Raw genomic sequence first — 19254 nt, forward strand, 5'->3', positions numbered from 1 at the left:
CCATGTGGCACTTATAGATATTAACTGGATTCCCTATCTGGGAAACAAAAACTTTAATAAAGCTGAATAAAAACTTAGTTGGCATGAAAAAGCAGGAAAGGTGTGTGTGTGTGTGTGTGTGTGTGTGTGTGTAGGTGAGTGTATCTGTGTAGGTGTGTGCACGCATGCGCAGGGCTTTACGGAGCAAACATACTTTAGATTGAGACAAACCTGGTGTGGGTATGGAAAGTAAACATTGATTGTCTACCTCTTCTGACATGTTGGTTAGTATTTAACTGCAATATTCTCTTTTCTCTTGATGGCCTAGACTGTCCAATTCATTTTATATTCTTTTTCTCTCTAATAATGAAGGGTTTGAAGTTTGGTTTGCTTTTGTTGTTGTTTTAATGAAAGGTGAAATAAGTTACCAGTGCCTTAAACTATTGTGTTTTCTTGAAAAGTTTTCAGATGAGATTTAAAAAAGTATTTAATGGACCAACAAACAAGTGGAGGGACACCTCACCCATTAAATATCAGAATAAGTTGCTAAGAACATAATGAAACATCTTCATAAGCATTCAAAAAAAATCTAAAGTAGGCCTCACCGATACCTTGTTTCTAATTACTCATTTATTTAGCCTTTACCAGAGTGTACCCACTTTAAACCCACTTTCATTCTAGGATCATCAAACAGAAATCCACAAAAAAGTCTTCTTACATATAGTAGAGAATGGTGATTAGGGGTAAAAAGCGAAGGTAAAACAGTGTTGGTTTGAACAGCAGCTTTGTTATGTGGTAACCCTCCAAGTGTAGACGAATGACAAAATTCCGAGCACAACTTGCCTCCACAATGGAAGAGAAGCCTAGACCTACATGTCACAAGGCTGTCCCTGAGCATCAGGCTTGCAAGTCACATAGCACAGTGATACGACAATGATCTGCCAGCTCAGCAGTTTCTCACTTTTATTGCCTCCATCTTTAACGTCTACAATTGCATGCTGATCAAACAGGCCTATGAAAATTAAAACCTCACAGTCAGAGCTCTGAATCAGGGAACCAAACTGTTTTTGTCTTCTTCATAGCAACAGTGGTCCTGTCATTTGTGTACAAAGCCAAGAAATGAAGTGAAGAAGCAGAAGAAACACACCAGTACAAGTCAAGTGTTTCTTGAGCAGCAAGGACATAGTCAATATAAGCTGTAGAACATGAAGAAGAAAAAGGCTGGGCAAACAAGTACTCAAGAAAGCAGAAGGTAATGACTTCAAAGGAGCAAGAGAAATAAAAAGATTTGAAAGAAGACTTAACGGAAAAGCTTTGCCCAGTTCTATTTAGAAAAAAAAAAAAAAGGTGTATTTTAAGACTTGAGAAAGATGAAACCTGCTAAAGCAAGCAGCTTGAAAGAGTACAAAGCCAAGAGCAAAGCATTTTGCAACGCATAAGAAGCGCATTATGAGTGCGCTGACAGATGCTCACAAACAAGCAGGCATGAAGAGATTATCTGCAAAGCTGGACTAGCTAACCAAAAATAACACAGAAATGAGCATCTAGGTTTATTAATCCTAAATGTAGGTTAGGAGCATTAAAAGAAAAATCTATACAATTATCAATGAGCTCCATTATTAGTCTATATATTTGAAATTTCACTCATTTCCTTTTCTAATAAAGCACCCTTTTCCAAAGTTGCACTACTATAATCTTTTTCAAGTTTTTTAACCAAAGCAGTGTCTTTATTAGAATCCACTAATAGAAAAAAACCCTCAAAAATCAAAAATAGTATAATTTTAATATTGACTCAAAAGTTCACCTCAGATGGGCTACTTTCCCCCAAGTCAAATAAGTATGAGCCAGATGAAAATAATCATTCATTGAAATTCTAAGAGTTTACAAGTTGCTGAACTTTAATGTATACGCAGTTGTTGCTTACCAAAAAGAGCTATAGATACCATCTAACTTACTGGCCCCCATCTGGTGAGGAGACTTGCTGTGATATCTGTTCAAACATACCTGTACCAGTCACAAGTGCAGCACTCCTCCTTCGTGCACAAGCGCGTAAGTGGTTGGCCAGGCTAACAGCACTTGTAAACATCACAGTGCAATGCACACATGCTCTAAGCTTCACAGGCACACCTATCATTCAAAAGAAAACTAGAATCCAGTTCTCACTTCAAAAAGGGAAAAGAAAAGTACCACAATAAAGATGGTTTTTAAAACGCTCGTTGAGTTGGCTCAGCTTGAATTAAGGAAGAGAGTTAACTGTTAGCAGTTGGCAGTTATTCAGAGCTGGCCTATGCTCCTTGGAAAGGTAGGAGGTAGTATGACTTCCGGGCCCTGAAGGTAATACTACTGTCGCTTTCTGGCAGATTTCTGTGCTATCCAGATCATTTCTTAAGCTTATGATAATTCAATCTTGTTATTTGAATAGCACCATCCATTCTGTTGGGAAGGTCCAAAGCTTACAACATAGCAATAAAGAATTAAAAAGTCTAGTTGACAAAGTGGTAATGAAAGTGTTTTACCCACAAAACCATAAAAGGCTGGAATCTAAATTAGGCTTTCTGATGAAGGCTGGGTGAAGAGGTGGTAAACACACCACTGAACAGCTGTTAGACACAACATTTTATTTGGGGCATCTGAATGCGCAATCAATAATCCAAGTTAATGATTTGAAGTTTTTTGCTAAAATATTTGTGCTAAGTCAATGATCAACTAGCCAATGCCACTACAAGAAAGGAAACATGTTGAAAACAAAGAAACTCAAAACTTTTCAGACAACCCTCACATTCCCCCAAAACATTTCAATAGTTGTCATCAACACTATTATGATGGCCGGAAGAAATATTGCATCATGGTTAACACAGCTGAACTTTATCCTTCTTAGAAGAAAACTGCTAACTTTGAAAGGCCCTTTATATGGAAGAAAGTCCTTACTATCCAGAGTCCTACATCAGAGAAAGCTTTTTTTTTCAGAAAAACATTCCCATAAATCAAAATTACAGTACAAATAATATTTGAGATATTTCATGCTTGCCCAGAAGCAAATCAGAACCACAGTAATTTAGTTCTTTACTAATCCACTGGGCAATTTCTATCAACCACAGTCAACATAGGCCCACTCTTAACCTCAAAACAGCCTTCTAGTGTTTGAGTATAAACCAGACCAAGAATACCAAAAAGCAGTTTGGGTATTCACATGCCATGTCCTTTCACAGTACATTTAAAACATTCCTTCAGGGGAAAGGAGCTTGGTCTACCAGCACTGAGGGAAGCACCCACTATGCCGCAGGGGAACACAACTGTAAAATTCAAAGGCCAAGCAAACATCTGTTCATATTCATTACAGTTCTCTAATAGTCACACCAAACCGTAATACGAGTTTCAGAGAGCAGACGCTTGTTTGGGTTGATGGCCTCACACAACAGGTACCAGCCCTTTGGTCTAAAGGAGCTGTTCTGTACTGCCTTGCCTAAGCAACAAGACCCCCGGAAGCTGTTCTCAAGATATCACTGCAGCACTGGCAGAGGCTGCCACAGGTCTTCCCTCTAAACAGTGCTGTCAAACATCAGTCTCCCATAGTTTCCACAGGTCATTTGGCTTGTGTATGTGCGCGCACATATTTCGTGCATTTTGCTTTGGTTCTCAACTTACATTCAGACCAAAAAATGAGGTGGAGACTCTGTGCGGCTGGGCATCCACTGCAAACACAGCAGTTCAAACAGAAAGAAGCTCACAAGGCCCCGCGCAGAACCCCACCTCACAAAGCATGACTCGGCTGTGTGTAAGTAAGTCACAAGTGTCCTCTTACCTGAGTGCATAGTCAAGTCCATTTTTTGTGGTTGATATATCAACGGACTGTCTTCGTTTAATGGAAGAACACATTTCTGAACAAATCTCTTTCTTGCTGTCTGGTTATGGATCTTCTGAGGAGAAAGTGCGGAATTCCTTTCTTCCCCCATCCTTTTATTTTTAAGAAGTTCTATCAGTGTAAGAGACTGGCTCTTTTTTCCACTGGGCAGTTCAGGTTTTGTTTCGTCGCATTCATTCAGGAAACTCAAGCCTTCTTCCTCTGATGCAGACACTGACAGGGCCTCTGTCTTTAGGCCATTACGGTATTCATCAAGAGGTAAAACATTCTGAGACAGGAAGTCATCACCTGGTGCAAGTTTCTGAGCTACAAACGGTCTGGGAATAATGCGACGACTGTTGAGTGCCTTTAAAATCTTTTCATACTTCTCTTCGTTCTGCATCATCTCATTGAGAACGCAGATTGGAGACTTGTGAGCATCCCACTTGGTTTTCCCAAGTCTTTTCAGATGGCCTCTGACATGATTTGATAACCCAATCTTTGTGTCAAACCAACCACCACAGAGCTGACAAGTATGTTCAGAAGTAGTTTCAGCCTTCTCTACAGCTAAAAAAAGATTGTTAAGAGTGGTATCAGACTCTTTCACAAATCCCCATCAATGAATTAACTCTGAAATATGAAATGCTGCAATTCTAAGAAGGACCAAATTCAAACACAATTTTCAACTCCTCTGAATCTGAGCTCTTACTGGGCCCCAACTATCTCCATGAGACTTACCTTTTCTAACTCGCTTCACAGGCGTCCCTGTGCCAGTTCTCTTGAAATGCTGCATTTTGTCACTTGTGGCTATTTGTTCTGGTGACACAACGTGACGGGCTTCATAGCTTAATCCTGCTCTATGGAGATGTCCTCGGACATGATTTGACAGCCCAACACCTGTTTCAAACGTTGCTGGGCAGTAAGGACAGGACTTCTTTTCAAGGGACAAATCAGCCCAATGAAAAACAGAGCTATGCTTTGACAAAGGCGTTTCTGCATTTTCCAAATTCTGAGGATCATGTATCTCATGTAAAAAGCTGTTAGTGCCACCATCTTCATAATACTCAAAATAGAAGCCATCATCCTGATTGTAACTAAGGGCAGCACTGTCTCCAGGACCTTGGCTTTCCATCTTGCTTTTAAATAGGGGCAGTAAGTTTACATGTTCTTGACTAAGACCACTGTAGGTTTCTTCGTCCATGGTCTGTGTAGTGTAGTCACCTATCTCAACATTATCCCAGGAGCTGTCATCTTCTGTTTCATAACTATCTTTCTTTTCAGCAGAATTAAGCTTTTGCAAAACAACGACAGTCATTTTATGCAGAAAATCAGGGTAGCTATCCAAGTCTTCTCCACCAGAACTTTCCTTCTTGGAAGCCTTAACTACTCTTTTTACAGCTACACGCTTGTGATCTAGCCTTTTGGTGTCTGGGTTATGAGGGTCTGAAATAAAATTATTGTGAGAATTATTGGATGATGAAAACAGATGTAAAGAGTTTAATGAATTAACTTCTTTTTTGAAAGGAAGTGGGTGTGATTCACATGATTTTTTGATCATCCTGTAGTTTTCATACTTATGTCTATATAAATAACTGCTATTTGCCTTGGCATTAGATTTTTCTTTTGCTGCTTGATGGAAATACTTTGGCTTTTGGTCAGTGCTGCTTTTAACCGTAATGTTTTTGTGAGGAGAGCTGTTTTGATTGCACACATTTACACCAGACTGGGCAATACTTTTCCGGGCTTTTTGTATTCTATGTGGCCCCCGCTTATGAAATTTTGAAAAATTACTTGATTGTGAGCTTGGTACAAATGTTCGTTTAACATCTTGTTTTAAAGCAGAGTTCTTTGGAAATGTGGCTGACTGTTGTTTAACTAATGGCTTAGTACAATCTGTATCTACAGATTCTTCAAGGATGTCACTTTTTCTTTTGTCAAGTCCAAGAGGATTACCAAATGAATCAACACATGATGGGGAATGCAAATACTCCATGTGCTTTTTCAAAATACTTCTGGCTGAAGTAGTAAAGGGACACATTTTACATAGGTATGTAGCTGACTTTTTGGATGACCCTGTAACAGAGTCTTTCATCAAAGTCTTTTTTTGTGTTTTCCTCTGAGTTGCATCTGAATTGACGATAGGACATTTCACGGCTGCTCCATGGGCAATGCCTCGGTGGCATTCCAATTCATTTTCTGTCACTGCCATGAAGTTACACTCTTCACAGCAATAGTACCTTTTGTCTTTCTCATGGGTTTTAGCATGTTGCACAAATGTCTTAGGGCAGTTGGTACCAAACACACACTGAGGGCATTGTAACCGTGCACTTCTTCCTTCATCTTGGAGTTCTTTCAACTCACGGATCTCTTCCATCAGTTTCTGTCTTCTTTCCTGGTGGATGATCATGTGTTTTAGCAGTGAGTTGCGATCTCGAAATGTCCGTCCACACTCTCTACAAGCATATGGTCTTGGAACGTTTAGGTGGCGAAAGTGACTGTTCCCATCTAAATGATACATCATATGTCTGTGGAGGTGTTTTTTCTCCCTAAAATTCACATTGCACTTTGTACAGGGGTAAAATGATGGCTCTTCGATACTGAAAGTAGCAGGTGACTCAGAATCACTCTCTTCACATTTCTTTTTTAAGGTATTAGAAATAAAAGTGCGTGTATGAATAGGTGAATTATCTTCTCCACATTTATCTGCGTTATAAACTAGATGCTGAAAAGTATCCACAGACTCCACATCTTCATCAGCAGACTCAGGTTTCACTTTTGATAAAGTGTACTTCTGTGAGTCTGCCACCTGCACCTCCTCATTTTGCCCTAGAAAGTCAACTTCTAGTATTTTTGATTTATTGGGTACACGATTAGAATCACTAAAACAATCCTCTGTGTAACGAGTTATTTTGCTTACATCCATTTTTCGCTTTCTCTTTTTTTCTAGACCTACTACTTTAGAATGAACGGGAGGTGTATCCACTGTGTCTTCATTAGTCATAAGAAACTGAATGAACTCTTTTTGGGGATCCCAGTTTGTATCATTTTCTGACCTAAATTCATCTGTACCTGAGGAAACTCCTGCTAATGTTTTGGCACAGTTATCCTTTGCCAATGCATCTTCATTACCCTTGCCCTCCTCTACTTGATTTAGTAAAGTGCTCTCTGGCTTCATACTACTCCCTACTGAATTCGGAACATCACAACCAACTAAAGCAGAGGTAGGTAGTTTTTTAATGGAATGGGCTGTGTTCTTAGTATGTGCTACATCTGATAACAAAAACAGAGCTTGCTGTTGGCTTGCTTTTTGTGGTACAGGCAGCTGAACATCAGCTGCTACCTTCAAAGTTGAACACGATTCTGTTGCTGGCTGATCCACAGGCTGTCCAGTGGTTAATGAAACACTACCTTCATTCATATTGGAAGTCTTTGTTAAGGAGCGTGAAACTGGTCCATTAACAACAGCTTCCGCAGGCAACGTATAGTTTTCACTAGGAACAGCAGGCATGCCGGCAGGTATAAACAAAGCAGACCGGCCTCCACTTAAGGCTTTTTCTGGTTTTTCCTCTGACAATTCTTCAGACAGAGTCAATGAACTGTTTTTCTGAAATGGTGTCTGACAATCTTTTGGTTCATGAACTCCACTGTCTTTCTCTGAGATATAACTGCTGTCACCTTGGAGTTCTTCTTTAGCACCAGTGGCATCGCTGTCTATCTTCAAATCATCCATATTGTTGGCAAGATCATTTAACACATTTAGTCTAGAAAATGGAAAACAAAAATTTAGATTTGCATGAAAGACATGCTACTGGAATGTATGGAGAGTTGGAAGTACACATTTTCATTGACTTAACTTTATATTGAAGATATTAATAATTTTCTAGAAGTCAGAAAACATTTCAAAGAAAACTGAACCACTTTTAAGAAGATTTCAAAGCAAATATTTCTGTTTGAGCTTTCTAGAAACTTTGTATTCTGCACAAAAACTACACAGGGAAATGCAGCACACACAATATGAATGAATGCATCACACATTGAAAAGTTTAAAACATCATTTATAATAAATTTATAATAAAAAGAATTCTCTGGCTTAAACAGACTTACTAAGGACAGTTACTCTATACAGTATAACTGGAATAATCAACTATTGTAAAGAACTGTTTATCACCTGAAAGTTCATTCCTGGAGGAAAGTAACAAATATTACGTAGTAACTTTATTTGGGTCAAATGTATTATTTGCATTCAATATAAATGGCTTACCTATGTATAAAATAGTAATTTTTGCTTCTAAAATATTTAAAACTGTTCTGCTCAAGACAATGTTCTGTCAAAATTCTACCAACTATAAAACTGCTTATTCATAAGGTTCTAGTCATTCTTTACTCAAGTTATCATTAATTTTAAGTTACTATGTTAAAATTAATCAAGCTTTTTTTAAAAAAAGATTTTATTTATTTATTATGTATACAACATTCTGCTTCTGTGTATATCTGCACACCAGAAGAGGGCACCAGATCTCATAATGGATGGTTGTGAGCCACCATGTGGTTGCTGGGAATTGAACTCAAGACCTCTGGAAGAGCAGTCGGCGCTCTTAACCTCTGAGCCATCTCTCCAGCCCCAATTAATCAAGCTTTATGCTAAAATTTTATACACTGAGATCTCAAATTCTTAGGCATTCCCTAAAAGCAATTATACCATTTATAATCTGACAGAAGTGCAGAGGCCTAAAACTTTACAATGAAATGTCATGTCATAATTAGTTTATTTCATACATAATGTAGATTAACATGGCAAAGTGCTTTTGATCATACACTGAACTGTTTAAGAAGACGGAACAGAGTTGTAAGAGAAAGGAACGTGGATGTGGGGCAGTCACACATGGCTATGATCACACAACCTAGTCATGGTCACATTTCACAGAACCACATGGCAAAGATGCTAGGCAATGTTTGTTGAATAAAGGACTAAGTATTGAATAAGTAAAAATGTAATTGCAAAATCAAAACTGAAAGAAAAATAGCTGTTTTTCTATGACACCTAGACATACAATTCAAATACAAGTCCTACCATGGTTCTGAACTCTTGAGTCAGCAACTGGGACAATGCTTAAAAACTACTGAAGAACCTGTATAACTGTAACAGACAGAAGCAAAGCTCACTCATGCTCAACAAACTAGCTAAGCACTTGCTGTGTGCCAGGCACAGCCACAGAATCAAAACAGTACAAAGACGGACTTGGTTTCTGATTTGCAGATAGAAACAAATCCTTCCCATTATCTTTGAAGTATTTTAAACCTCAACAGTGAACAATATAGCAGGACTCTAAAATTCAATTCAGAAATTAAGATATTTTACATAATTTGCAGTTGGAGTATAAATTTTATGCTTTATAAAACATTAACTCTAGCACAAGAATAAAAGATTTGTAGTATCTGTCTCATTTAATAACTTACAAAACACATTATTCTTTCAACAAAGTGCTTAATAAATGCATCAAAGATTACAAACAAATATCATAAAAGATCTTCCTTTGGCATTATTTATACCAACAATCATCATTCCTTCTCTCACACATTTCAGAATTCTGCTTTGACACTGGCAAACTTCCACCGTAATAAAAATAGACGTCCAATAAGATCGTACTCAATGATATCACCCCAAAATGGTGCTAATGCAGCACCCAGCAGGGGTCCACACCACAAACACAGAAGTTAAAAGTGGGCAGCCCATAAACATGTGTGCGGAGAGAGTACAAATGTCAAAAGAAGAGTGCGGCTGATGCTGTCCTGTTTGTTACCCACTGGTGCCACTTCTCACTGGGTCCAGGAGAAAAATAAAATGCCCAGTACTAACAACAACCACATAAACCTGTGGTGAATGACACTTTCTGTTTCTATTTATTATAATCACAGAAGTAGACAAATACATGCTCAGTCGATTTGAAGCCTGTATTAGCTTTTCTCCACAGGAAGCTACGTCGCTAACAAAGTGGTAAATTCAGTGTTAATGAGTGGCTTCACTGTTGCCACCTCAGAGGCAAAGCCTTCCGTGTTCTGTGCTCCACCCATCTGTTCTGGTGTTAGAGGCTCAAGGATGGAACAGACGCTCCCCATTTAAAGCAACTCCACTGGTAACCCCTGAACAGCAGGGTGACACACTATGAGAATATCATCTTGTTTTGGAGGCTGCATCCTTGTTACCAGGATTGCTTAATAAGATCTCCTAACTTCACATTTAGAAGATACATATGAAAAATACATGTGCAAAACATAATTGATCCACAAAACATATCTAGTAAAAAAAAAGAAAATCTGAATTACACTGCTAAAACATAAAATCAAGTCTTGGTTCATGACGTCTACATAATGAAACGAGGCTTAACTAGACACAAATAGTTACATTATGAAACTAACATTTTTCTGGGTTTAATCTTCATAATATATTCTGACTATAAAATGCTTTTATATTTTATACAATCTTATTATAAAAAAGTATTTTATACAATTTTCAGGGCACAATGAAAACAGCACATCGTCACATCCTATTGCACCGAATGAAGGATTTGTAGCTTTGACATCTATTTCCTTGGATTCACAGGACTGTGTTCAGCCAGTAAGAAAGCATTTGACCTATAAACTCATTTTTCAAACAGTTTTCTACTGCCTTTATATGGACACATACATACAGTACCAATTTGTTACTGTAACAAAGAAACGTATGTGGAGGTAAACATTGTTTCATTACATTTAAGGAAACTAATCAGTGATAGAGATGGCTCAAAGGATAAAAACACTGACTGCTCTTCCAGAGGACCTGGGTTCAAGTCCCAGCACCACATGGCAGCTAACAACTGTCAGTGACTCCAGTTCCAGGGGATCTGACATCCTCACACAGAAAAACATGCAAGCAAAAATCAATGCACATAAAATAAAAACAAATGAATCACTAAAAATGTATTTAAATATAAAAATAAAAAGCTAACATTTAAAACATAGTATAATGGTATAATAGGGAAGTTTAAAAGATTTCATTGTTTAAGAGAACTTGAATTTGATGAATTCAAAATACTCAAGATTCTTTAAAATAATGTTTAGATGGCACTACTAAAATCCTTCTGTAATCACAGAGTCACAGGATCTTCCTCTTAACTGAATTTAAACAATTCATAAACTTTTTTAAAAGCTGCAAATGGGGGTTTAAAATCTCCACGAAGCATAATGAGCTCTGCAGCTGTAACTGCCTGCAGTTATCCTGTGAGCACTCCAAGTACAGGGGTCAGATCCTGTCTTCAAGATGACAGGTCATCACTGATGTGCCTCAAGCTAGTCTTATTGTCTCAGAAATCTCAAACATCACTATTTTTGCAAACTATCAGCACTTGCTATAACACCCTCACTACACTACATCTTGAGGTTACTACAGAAGAAATGAGGTGATAATTGCATATTAACATAATTATTCTGTAACCCCTCCGAGCAAGCTTCCTAGGTCACTCAGTAATTCAGATTAGATACAACCTTTCTGTCATCAAATCTATGCTGTCCACTTTCTGTTCATGAATAATTCTTTTTTGATAAAAATCAGCTTAATTTCATTCTTTTATGTACATTATTAATTGTATTTATTGCAAGTAGGTTAACATTTTGTGGGTACTTATTACATAATGCCAACCTTTGTCATACAGTATAATTTCACATAAAATGTAGTATAATTTTGTCCTCATTCTAAGTTAGTTCATTAGTAATTGTATTACACAGCTATAAATAAATTATAATGTTGCCCACTAGCTGAGTTCTAGTCAGGTTTTCACAAACCCTATGTTCATTTACATTAGCCTTAGAATACATGACAACTTCAACTAGTAATATATGAGCCTGGGTCAACAAGAGAAAACCATTCACAAACTGTCATCTCAACTGCAAAATAAATCCCAATTAACTACATTTAAATCACTCTAGTATTTAAGTCTGTAAGTGCTGTACACAATGTAGCATACAAACCTAATTCTCACCCAGCTCCTACTAGAAGAAAGTATAATACATATATTACAAAGTATATTATACATCATCCAGGTAGTATGTTAACATGGGTGGGTGTCATACTGAATGGAAATACTATAAAAAAATAAACAACACTTATACAAAAACAGATGCTAACACTAACCACCATGCCAAGTATGTTCCGCCTCTATGGCTTATAACCTACAAACTATTGGAAGCTTGTCACAGAGAGAAGAACACATAGTATGTTCAAACTATAAGGATGGAAAAAGCCAGCAATAGGAACTTCTTGAGACTGAAGATGGTTGTCTCACACAAAAGCCAACTAAAATGGCTCCACGGGTAACTACTTGTCAGGAACACCGAAGAACAGAACTTGAGGTTGAAGATCAAGTAAGATGATTTCCAAGGTCCTTTCTTACATGTATGATACAGGTTAATTTAATTACATCACTAACCTACACTATTTGAAACCAGGATGGAAATTTAACTACTGGACTCTGAACACTCCCTAATTTCACAATTACTTGGAACAATCTTTTAATAACATGTTGACACAATTACCCTGGGCAATAGGTGACTAACCCACAGAAACTACAGAGCTACCTCTTACCAAATGGCAAACGCATGTAGGGAACTACAAAAACAGTGAGGTATGATGGGGTATAGGCATGAAACAAAAGCAAATAATGCAGAGAGGCAAATCTATTAAAAACAGCTCAAGGCCCGATTTCAGTGTGTGTCTTTATTGATGTGTGTTGTGCTGCGCTGTGCGTGGCACAGATGTGCAGGTCAAACGACGACCTATGGGGTCACCTCTCTTTACACCACGTGGGCGTGCCTAGGGGTGGAACTCAGCTCTCCAAGCTGACAGCAAATGAGCCATCTCACCAGCTCTCGTCTCCACACATTTGACATCTGCCACCCCTATTCCTACTGTGTCCTGGCCTCGGAGTTAAAACTCAAAAATGAGAAATTCATCAGAGAAACTCTGTCAAAGTGAGGGCCAGTGTCTGTGAGTACTCGGCCACAGACAGACTACCCATGTCATCACCACCACCCAATCCTGCCAGGAGTCAGGGAGATACGAGGGCCGCACTCATGGCCCCTCAGCAGCTGGAGCTGCCTGCAACAGACCTGGTACAAGACAAACTAGTCAGTATCTAGGCAGACGATGGCTTCTGTGAGAAGGAGGTCAGTCTCCTTCAAGCAGGTGGCCCCTGGTAGGCCCACCATGGTAAAGGGAAGACCTCACACTCTTGAATATATGGGCAGCACAAACCTGACTCATGGAATACATTCAGAGTTCAGAAATCAATCAATCGCCTGAATATCTGGCACTCTTGAGACAGAGGCAAGCAGATCTCTGTGAATCCAAGGCCAGCCTAATCTACATAGAGAGTTTCAGACCCATAGGGCTGTATGGACAGACCCTGTCTCAAAAAACAAAAACAAACAAAAAAACAAAGAAAAATAAGTACAATTTGTAAAGCTCCCAGAAGATGGCATTAAATGGATTCTTAACTTTGGCATCAAAAACACTGGGTGGAAGCATGGGGAGAAACAACATGGACTTTATCAAAACAAAGATCTATGCAGGGCATGGTGACACCCACCTTTAGCCCCAGCACTCAGGAAGCAGAGGCAGAAGGATCTCTGTGACTTTGAGGCCAGCCTAGTCTACAGAGCGAGTTCCAGGACAGCCAGGGAGGGCTACAGAAAGGAAACCCTGTCTTGAAATTGAATGAATGAATAAATGAATGAATGAATGAATGCCTGTGTATCAAGGGGCATTATTTAAGTGTATTAGATAAATGCTAAATATTCAAGATATATGAACAGGTCACCAAGAAAGACAACTAACAGACTTGACCAAATTGTCTCTTTAAAAAGGATCTACAAATAGCCAACAACTCAATGAAAAAATGTTTCACTTTATGGTCATTAAGGAAATAAAAATCAAAGCCTCAACAAACAAGATCATTAGTTTTAACAGGACAAAGGTGGCATCAAAGACTCAAACACTGATGATAAGAAAGTGAAGTGCCCATCTGTAGAAAGCAAGTCCGCAACTCAGAAAGGGCTAAATGGATGATACATTCAGCAAAAATGAAAACTTACGTTCAGAGAAAATGTTTTTCAATACCAGTGCCTGAACCTGGAGCTTAATTCCTAATAGGCAAATACTATACCACCAAACCTCACAATATCCCCAGTCTCTTGTCTTTATTCTTGGGCAGTGTCCCACAAAGTTACCTGGGCTGGCCCTCAGCTCACTTGGCAGTCCAGGCAGGCCTTTAATTTACAATCCTCCCGTTTTAGCTTCCAAAGTAGCTACTATTACAGGCCTGTACCACCAGACTTGGCTCACAGAGAAACTTACATTGAAAAATTTATAACTTGTATTTATAAAAGCCAAAAGGTAGAAAAAAAAGAAAAACCCAACTGGCCTACAAGTGATGAATGGAATGTTATTCAACCTCAAAGAGAAACAAATGCGAGCTACAATTTGGATCGATATCCCAACGAAAAGTAACCAATCACAAAAGGTCATTAACTCTGACTTTATAAAATATCCAGAGACAGAAGTAAACATCCCAAGGGATGATGGAAGGAAAGAGTAAGAAATGCTCATATAATAGGTATATATTTTGCAGGATGACACTACAAGCTGGTGATTTCCCAACAATGAGTAAACCACACATGCAAGAACCATACACTAAAATGGTTAATTATACATCATGTAAATCTCATTTAAATTTTTAAAGAAAAGAGCAGACATAAAATGTGATTCGTTCTGTCAATAGCCAATACGGAAGAAATTTTTACTTCCTAGATCTCTCCAAAACCACCTAGCCAAACTCCAAGTTACATAATGGGTTCTTTGAAATGTCAAATTACCAAGGTGACCCAAGGTTCCCCTTCATGCACAGTATTTCTCACTCAAACAAGCAAACACAGTTCAACCTTTTTGGGGGGGGCAGGCAGCAAAGACTGATATTTCTCTCTCTCTCTCTCTCTCTCTCTCTCTCTCTCTCTCTCTCTCTCTCTCTCTCTCTCTCTCTCCGGTTCTCTTCCTTTATCCCTCCCTCCCTCCCTCCCTCCTCTCCTCCTTCTTCCCCTCCCCCTTTCTCTCTCCCCCCCTCCTCCTCCGCCCCCCCCCTCTGGAAAGCACTCAACAGAAACAACAACAGAAGCTGGCCTGACAAAGGACTTATATTCTATTAAAATAATGCCAGGAACAGTCAGACTGGGGGTACAGCTCAGTGGCAAAGTGTTTGCCTGGTGTGCACGAGACCTGAGGGTCCAATTGCCAGCACAAAGAAAAGAAAAAGAAATGTGGAAAAAAGAAAACATAGCCAGAAAAGAAAACATAATTATTTCTCAGTTCTACACTAAAGGGTGTTCTTCAAAAGAGGAAATGACTACACATAGAGAACTGAAGATACAGGACAAAATTTTAAAAAGTAACTTGACATTGCTAAATATAAGGGGGGCTTGAGTGTTTCCTTCAGTTCATGAGTCAGCACTGCGAGTCAGGCGTGAAGACAGATGATGAAGCAGTGAGGGACAAATGGATGAACAGCACCATCTCTAAGTTATCTTGGGGTAGGAGAATTCTAAGAGGGCTGTCAGGGCTGCCGCCTCCCTATTGCCCATGTGATTCTTGAGTTACACCATAAGAAAGGACCCAACAGCAACCTGAGTTTTGGCATTCCTAATCTCTTGTTGCAAAATAGATCGCTGTTCATTATAAATAAACCAACCTGGGATATTCTGTTACATCAGCACAAAACTGACTACAACAATGGGTTAAAAAAAAAAAAAAAGACACAAATAGTAATGCTTCATTGATGAAAAATTTATGGAGTCAAAATAGGACTGTAACACAGATAAACTGAGCAAAGGGAGGAGGGGACATAAATGGCATTTAAAGTATTTTAGATCTCTTGCATTCTCTAAGAAGATTAAAATAATTAAATTAAAACCTTACAGCATAAGTTTCAAAGTGTGGACCACTGGGGATCCCTCAGGCTCTGCAGAGTCTTAGAAATTAAAGCAATTTTCATGCTAACACCTTCCTTGCCTTTTCCACTCTCATTCTCTCCCAAGTGTACAGGGGAATTTTCCAAAGGCTGTATGACTCGTGATAGCCCAACAAATTTAAAAAAATAAAAAAAGAGGCAGGTATAAGAATATATAGGTCTTCATTAAAACTGTACCATTTATGCATGTTGTGAAATACTATCTTTGAAGAAAGAAATGTTTACACAGCTTCTGTTCACATTCAAATACAACAGCCATCATTCTTAACTGCCTGGGGACATCCTGGCTGTCACACTGGGTGAACATGGTGGAGGCAGCTATGCTGCTAAGCATTTTTCCAGGCACAAATTCCTTATGATACCTGGCCTAAAATGTAAACTGCACCCAGGTGGAGAAAAACTGACATAATCAATAAATAAATTAAGAGGTTAAAAGGTCCTAAGAACAAGCCATCTGAGACTCACTGACTTAAATAAAAATGGCATTCATAAAATTGAAAAACTTAATACCATATCATGAAGATACTGACTCTACTTCACAGTAATGAATACATTCAAGTTCTATAAAGCTGACAATGTAACCAAACATTTATGGAGGGAAAGAGGGGTCACACTTCTTGTCTAAAGACATATGTGATGTGTCACATGAATTAAAGTGCTACCCAAAAAGGAAGAACAGAAAGACAAACAGGTCCATATGTGTATGTATGATCCCCTTTTTTATGACAAGGTGACACATTATCAGTGGCAGTCTTTCTATACATATAAAACGTATGTTTTAAATTTACATACATAGTATGTAAAGATCAGTTCCAGCCAAGTAATGAATCTGCGAGGACAGTTTCTCAACCCACTGCTGACAGCATGGCTAGATGACTGCTCCGTGTGCTGCAGGTGCTCAACATTTAGTTGACTGTGGCTTCCTTAACCCAATGCGCTGGTCCCAAAGTATTCTAGGCCTTGAGTTGTGGAAACAAAATGTGTCTCCAAGCACTGCCAAACCAGAGAAGTGGGATCAAAGGCAGAGAACTAACTGCCTGCACTTGAGAACTATTGTTCTAGAACATGAGAGCATATTCACATCCTTAGAAGAGGAAAAAACAAAACAACAACAACAAAAAACTAACAACACAAGAAGCCTGGCTACAAAGCAAAATGAAGACCAACTGGACTGCACAAAAGGACGATGGTAAGATAAGAGTAGGCCATGGCTATGTTTTTGTAAGAAATGTAAGAACAGTTTCTGTCTAGAAGTAAACTAGGTTGGAGGATCCTAATGATGAAAAGGGAAGATTAACTATAACTAAAACACAAGCAAAGAAGGGCCATGGAAACAGCTCAACAGTTATGAGTACACCTCGCACTTGTTGAGTCTGAGTTTAGTTCCCAGGACCCACACAAGACAGATCACAACTATCTATCAACTAACTCCAAGGCGCCAATCACCTTTTCTGGCTTCCCTGGGCACTTGTGCATTGCACATGTGAACACACATACACACACACTTTTTAAAATACACACAAAAAGGTTTCATAAAGAGGCTAGCTAACTGGGCTAACTGGATAAGGCTCCCCAGAAGAACCAGAACTGAAGAGATCAGGACACACAGCACTGTGAGGAAACGGGAACCACTACAGATAGCCGGTGCAAGCACACACTCATAAACAATTCTAATTCATATACACACCAACAAGAACACTACTTGTGTGGAGCATGTTTACAACAGCATTACTTAACCCAAAAGTCCTGCTGTAAAAACAAACCATTCTGTTAAGAACTACAAGTGAACCACGGCTGCACCTGACAGAATTCAGACCACCCATACATACTGTTGATTAAAAGAGTCCAGAGATATACATGAAAGCTCTTAATACTAAAGAGGGACATTCTTCAAAGTCAGGGAAGGTGGCTCTAAAGGCCTAGAGACTGGGAAGAAGAAACACCGGGTGCTGCAGGCTATGGGGTTCTCTTCCAGGACCTGTGTGCATCACACTTAGTCACCGTATACACGGCTGGTTGTATAGCCTACAAAATAGTATACTACAAACGCTTTACTACAGCTGTGGATGTCTTTTGTTGGGAGTAAAGTATCTCTGGAAACATAATTCACTTCTCACATTTCAACTACATTTTGTCTAACTACATAAAAGATTTCATAGATAATTCCTAGAGCCTTCAATATGCTGTAGGAAGATTTAAGAGTATTTTTCTTTGTTTTCCAAATATGCTTACCTTGACCACCTAAAAATAAGTGTTTCTTAGCTTTGTAAGAAAAAATAAAATGCCACATTGAAAAATGCTAATAAAAGACTTCAAAGCATTGTCTAATACAAAAATTACTTTTTCCACATTTAGAATAAGGAGAGGATTAAGGCTGAATGACAAATAGTATCTAAACTAACGGAGGTTTCTTACAAAAAAAGAAAAAAAATGCATACTCCCTACCCACTAAACTAAGCCTTGGGTCAGATTTTCTATTTTATGGAATTTTAATAAACCCTATTCTAGAATACAGTAATTATCTTGTTTATAAACAAGAACCAAAAATAGAATCAAGTTTTTCGTCTTAGTAGTTTCTTCCCTGAATGTAATCATGGATAAGGGTGTACAGTTAACATAACAATCTAATTCATTTTAAGCCACGCAGTGCCACCAAGTGGCAACAATTATTTTTTTCTAAAATACCTCAAGTAATCGAAATTTAGACTGTAATATTTCATCAGAATGGGAGAGAATCAACCTTATTGATTCTCAATCAATCAATTCTAGGCAAAGTTTAGAAATCAAACAATGTCTTTTGTAGAAATTACTACTCCATGCTGCAACACTGACCCAAGCTTGTGAGGCTTAAACGTTTCCATATACTCTAGACACTGATGAAATGATTCATTGAATTTTAAATTTTAAATCAACTGAAATTTTAGTATTAGAGCATATGAAATACCAAAGCAGTCACTACCATAAAGCTCACATTCAGTTTAATTCTAACATACTTAGTAGTAAACTTCATTGTCTATCATTTTCATTATTCTCATTTTATTTAGCCTTGTTGCTGCTCTTTAACCATGCTCCATTTATTTTACCCTTAATGTTTCTCACTCAAGTTGTGCCTCCAAATACATGTATGGATCACCCTTATGCCTTGCTGTCTCTCTAGCTTTACCTAGAGCATCCTACATCCAGTAAAATAGCACTCTTAGTAAATTCTCTCTGCTAACACACAGTGGTCTCAACACTGGACAGAGCACAGACTTACCACCTGTTTCTTTCTCCTCTGATTACCACACAAGCTTCTGGAGAACACAGGTTTGGTTCACTGATGGGTTTGTCCCTTGCATCTAAAATACTACCTAGTACATGTCTACCTTTAATGGAAAAGAAAGA

At 38.4% G+C, this 19254-nt stretch overlaps 1 protein-coding gene across 16 annotated transcripts in view; it reads right to left on the minus strand.

The window, feature by feature from the left end:
• The window catches only part of Znf644 (zinc finger protein 644), a 113593-nt gene that overhangs the window by 65706 nt on the left and 28633 nt on the right, over positions 1-19254 (minus strand). For 9 of the 16 annotated variants that reach the window (XM_035448322.1, XM_035448315.1, XM_035448316.1 and 6 more), the window contains 2 exons: positions 4559-7581; positions 3782-4387 (listed from right to left, as the gene is read on the minus strand). The exons of 6 other annotated variants lie outside the window; for them this stretch is intronic. In XM_035448322.1, coding sequence (XP_035304213.1) covers positions 3782-4387; positions 4559-7550 — 3598 coding nt within the window. In that variant the 5' untranslated portion in view covers positions 7551-7581. The remainder of the gene's footprint in view (positions 1-3781; positions 4388-4558; positions 7582-19254) is intronic. One more of the 16 variants, XM_035448323.1, reaches the window with a different exon arrangement.

This window comes from Cricetulus griseus, chromosome 7 (genome assembly GCF_003668045.3).
Source record: "Cricetulus griseus strain 17A/GY chromosome 7, alternate assembly CriGri-PICRH-1.0, whole genome shotgun sequence".
In the NCBI taxonomy this organism is placed as follows: domain Eukaryota; kingdom Metazoa; phylum Chordata; class Mammalia; order Rodentia; family Cricetidae; genus Cricetulus; species Cricetulus griseus.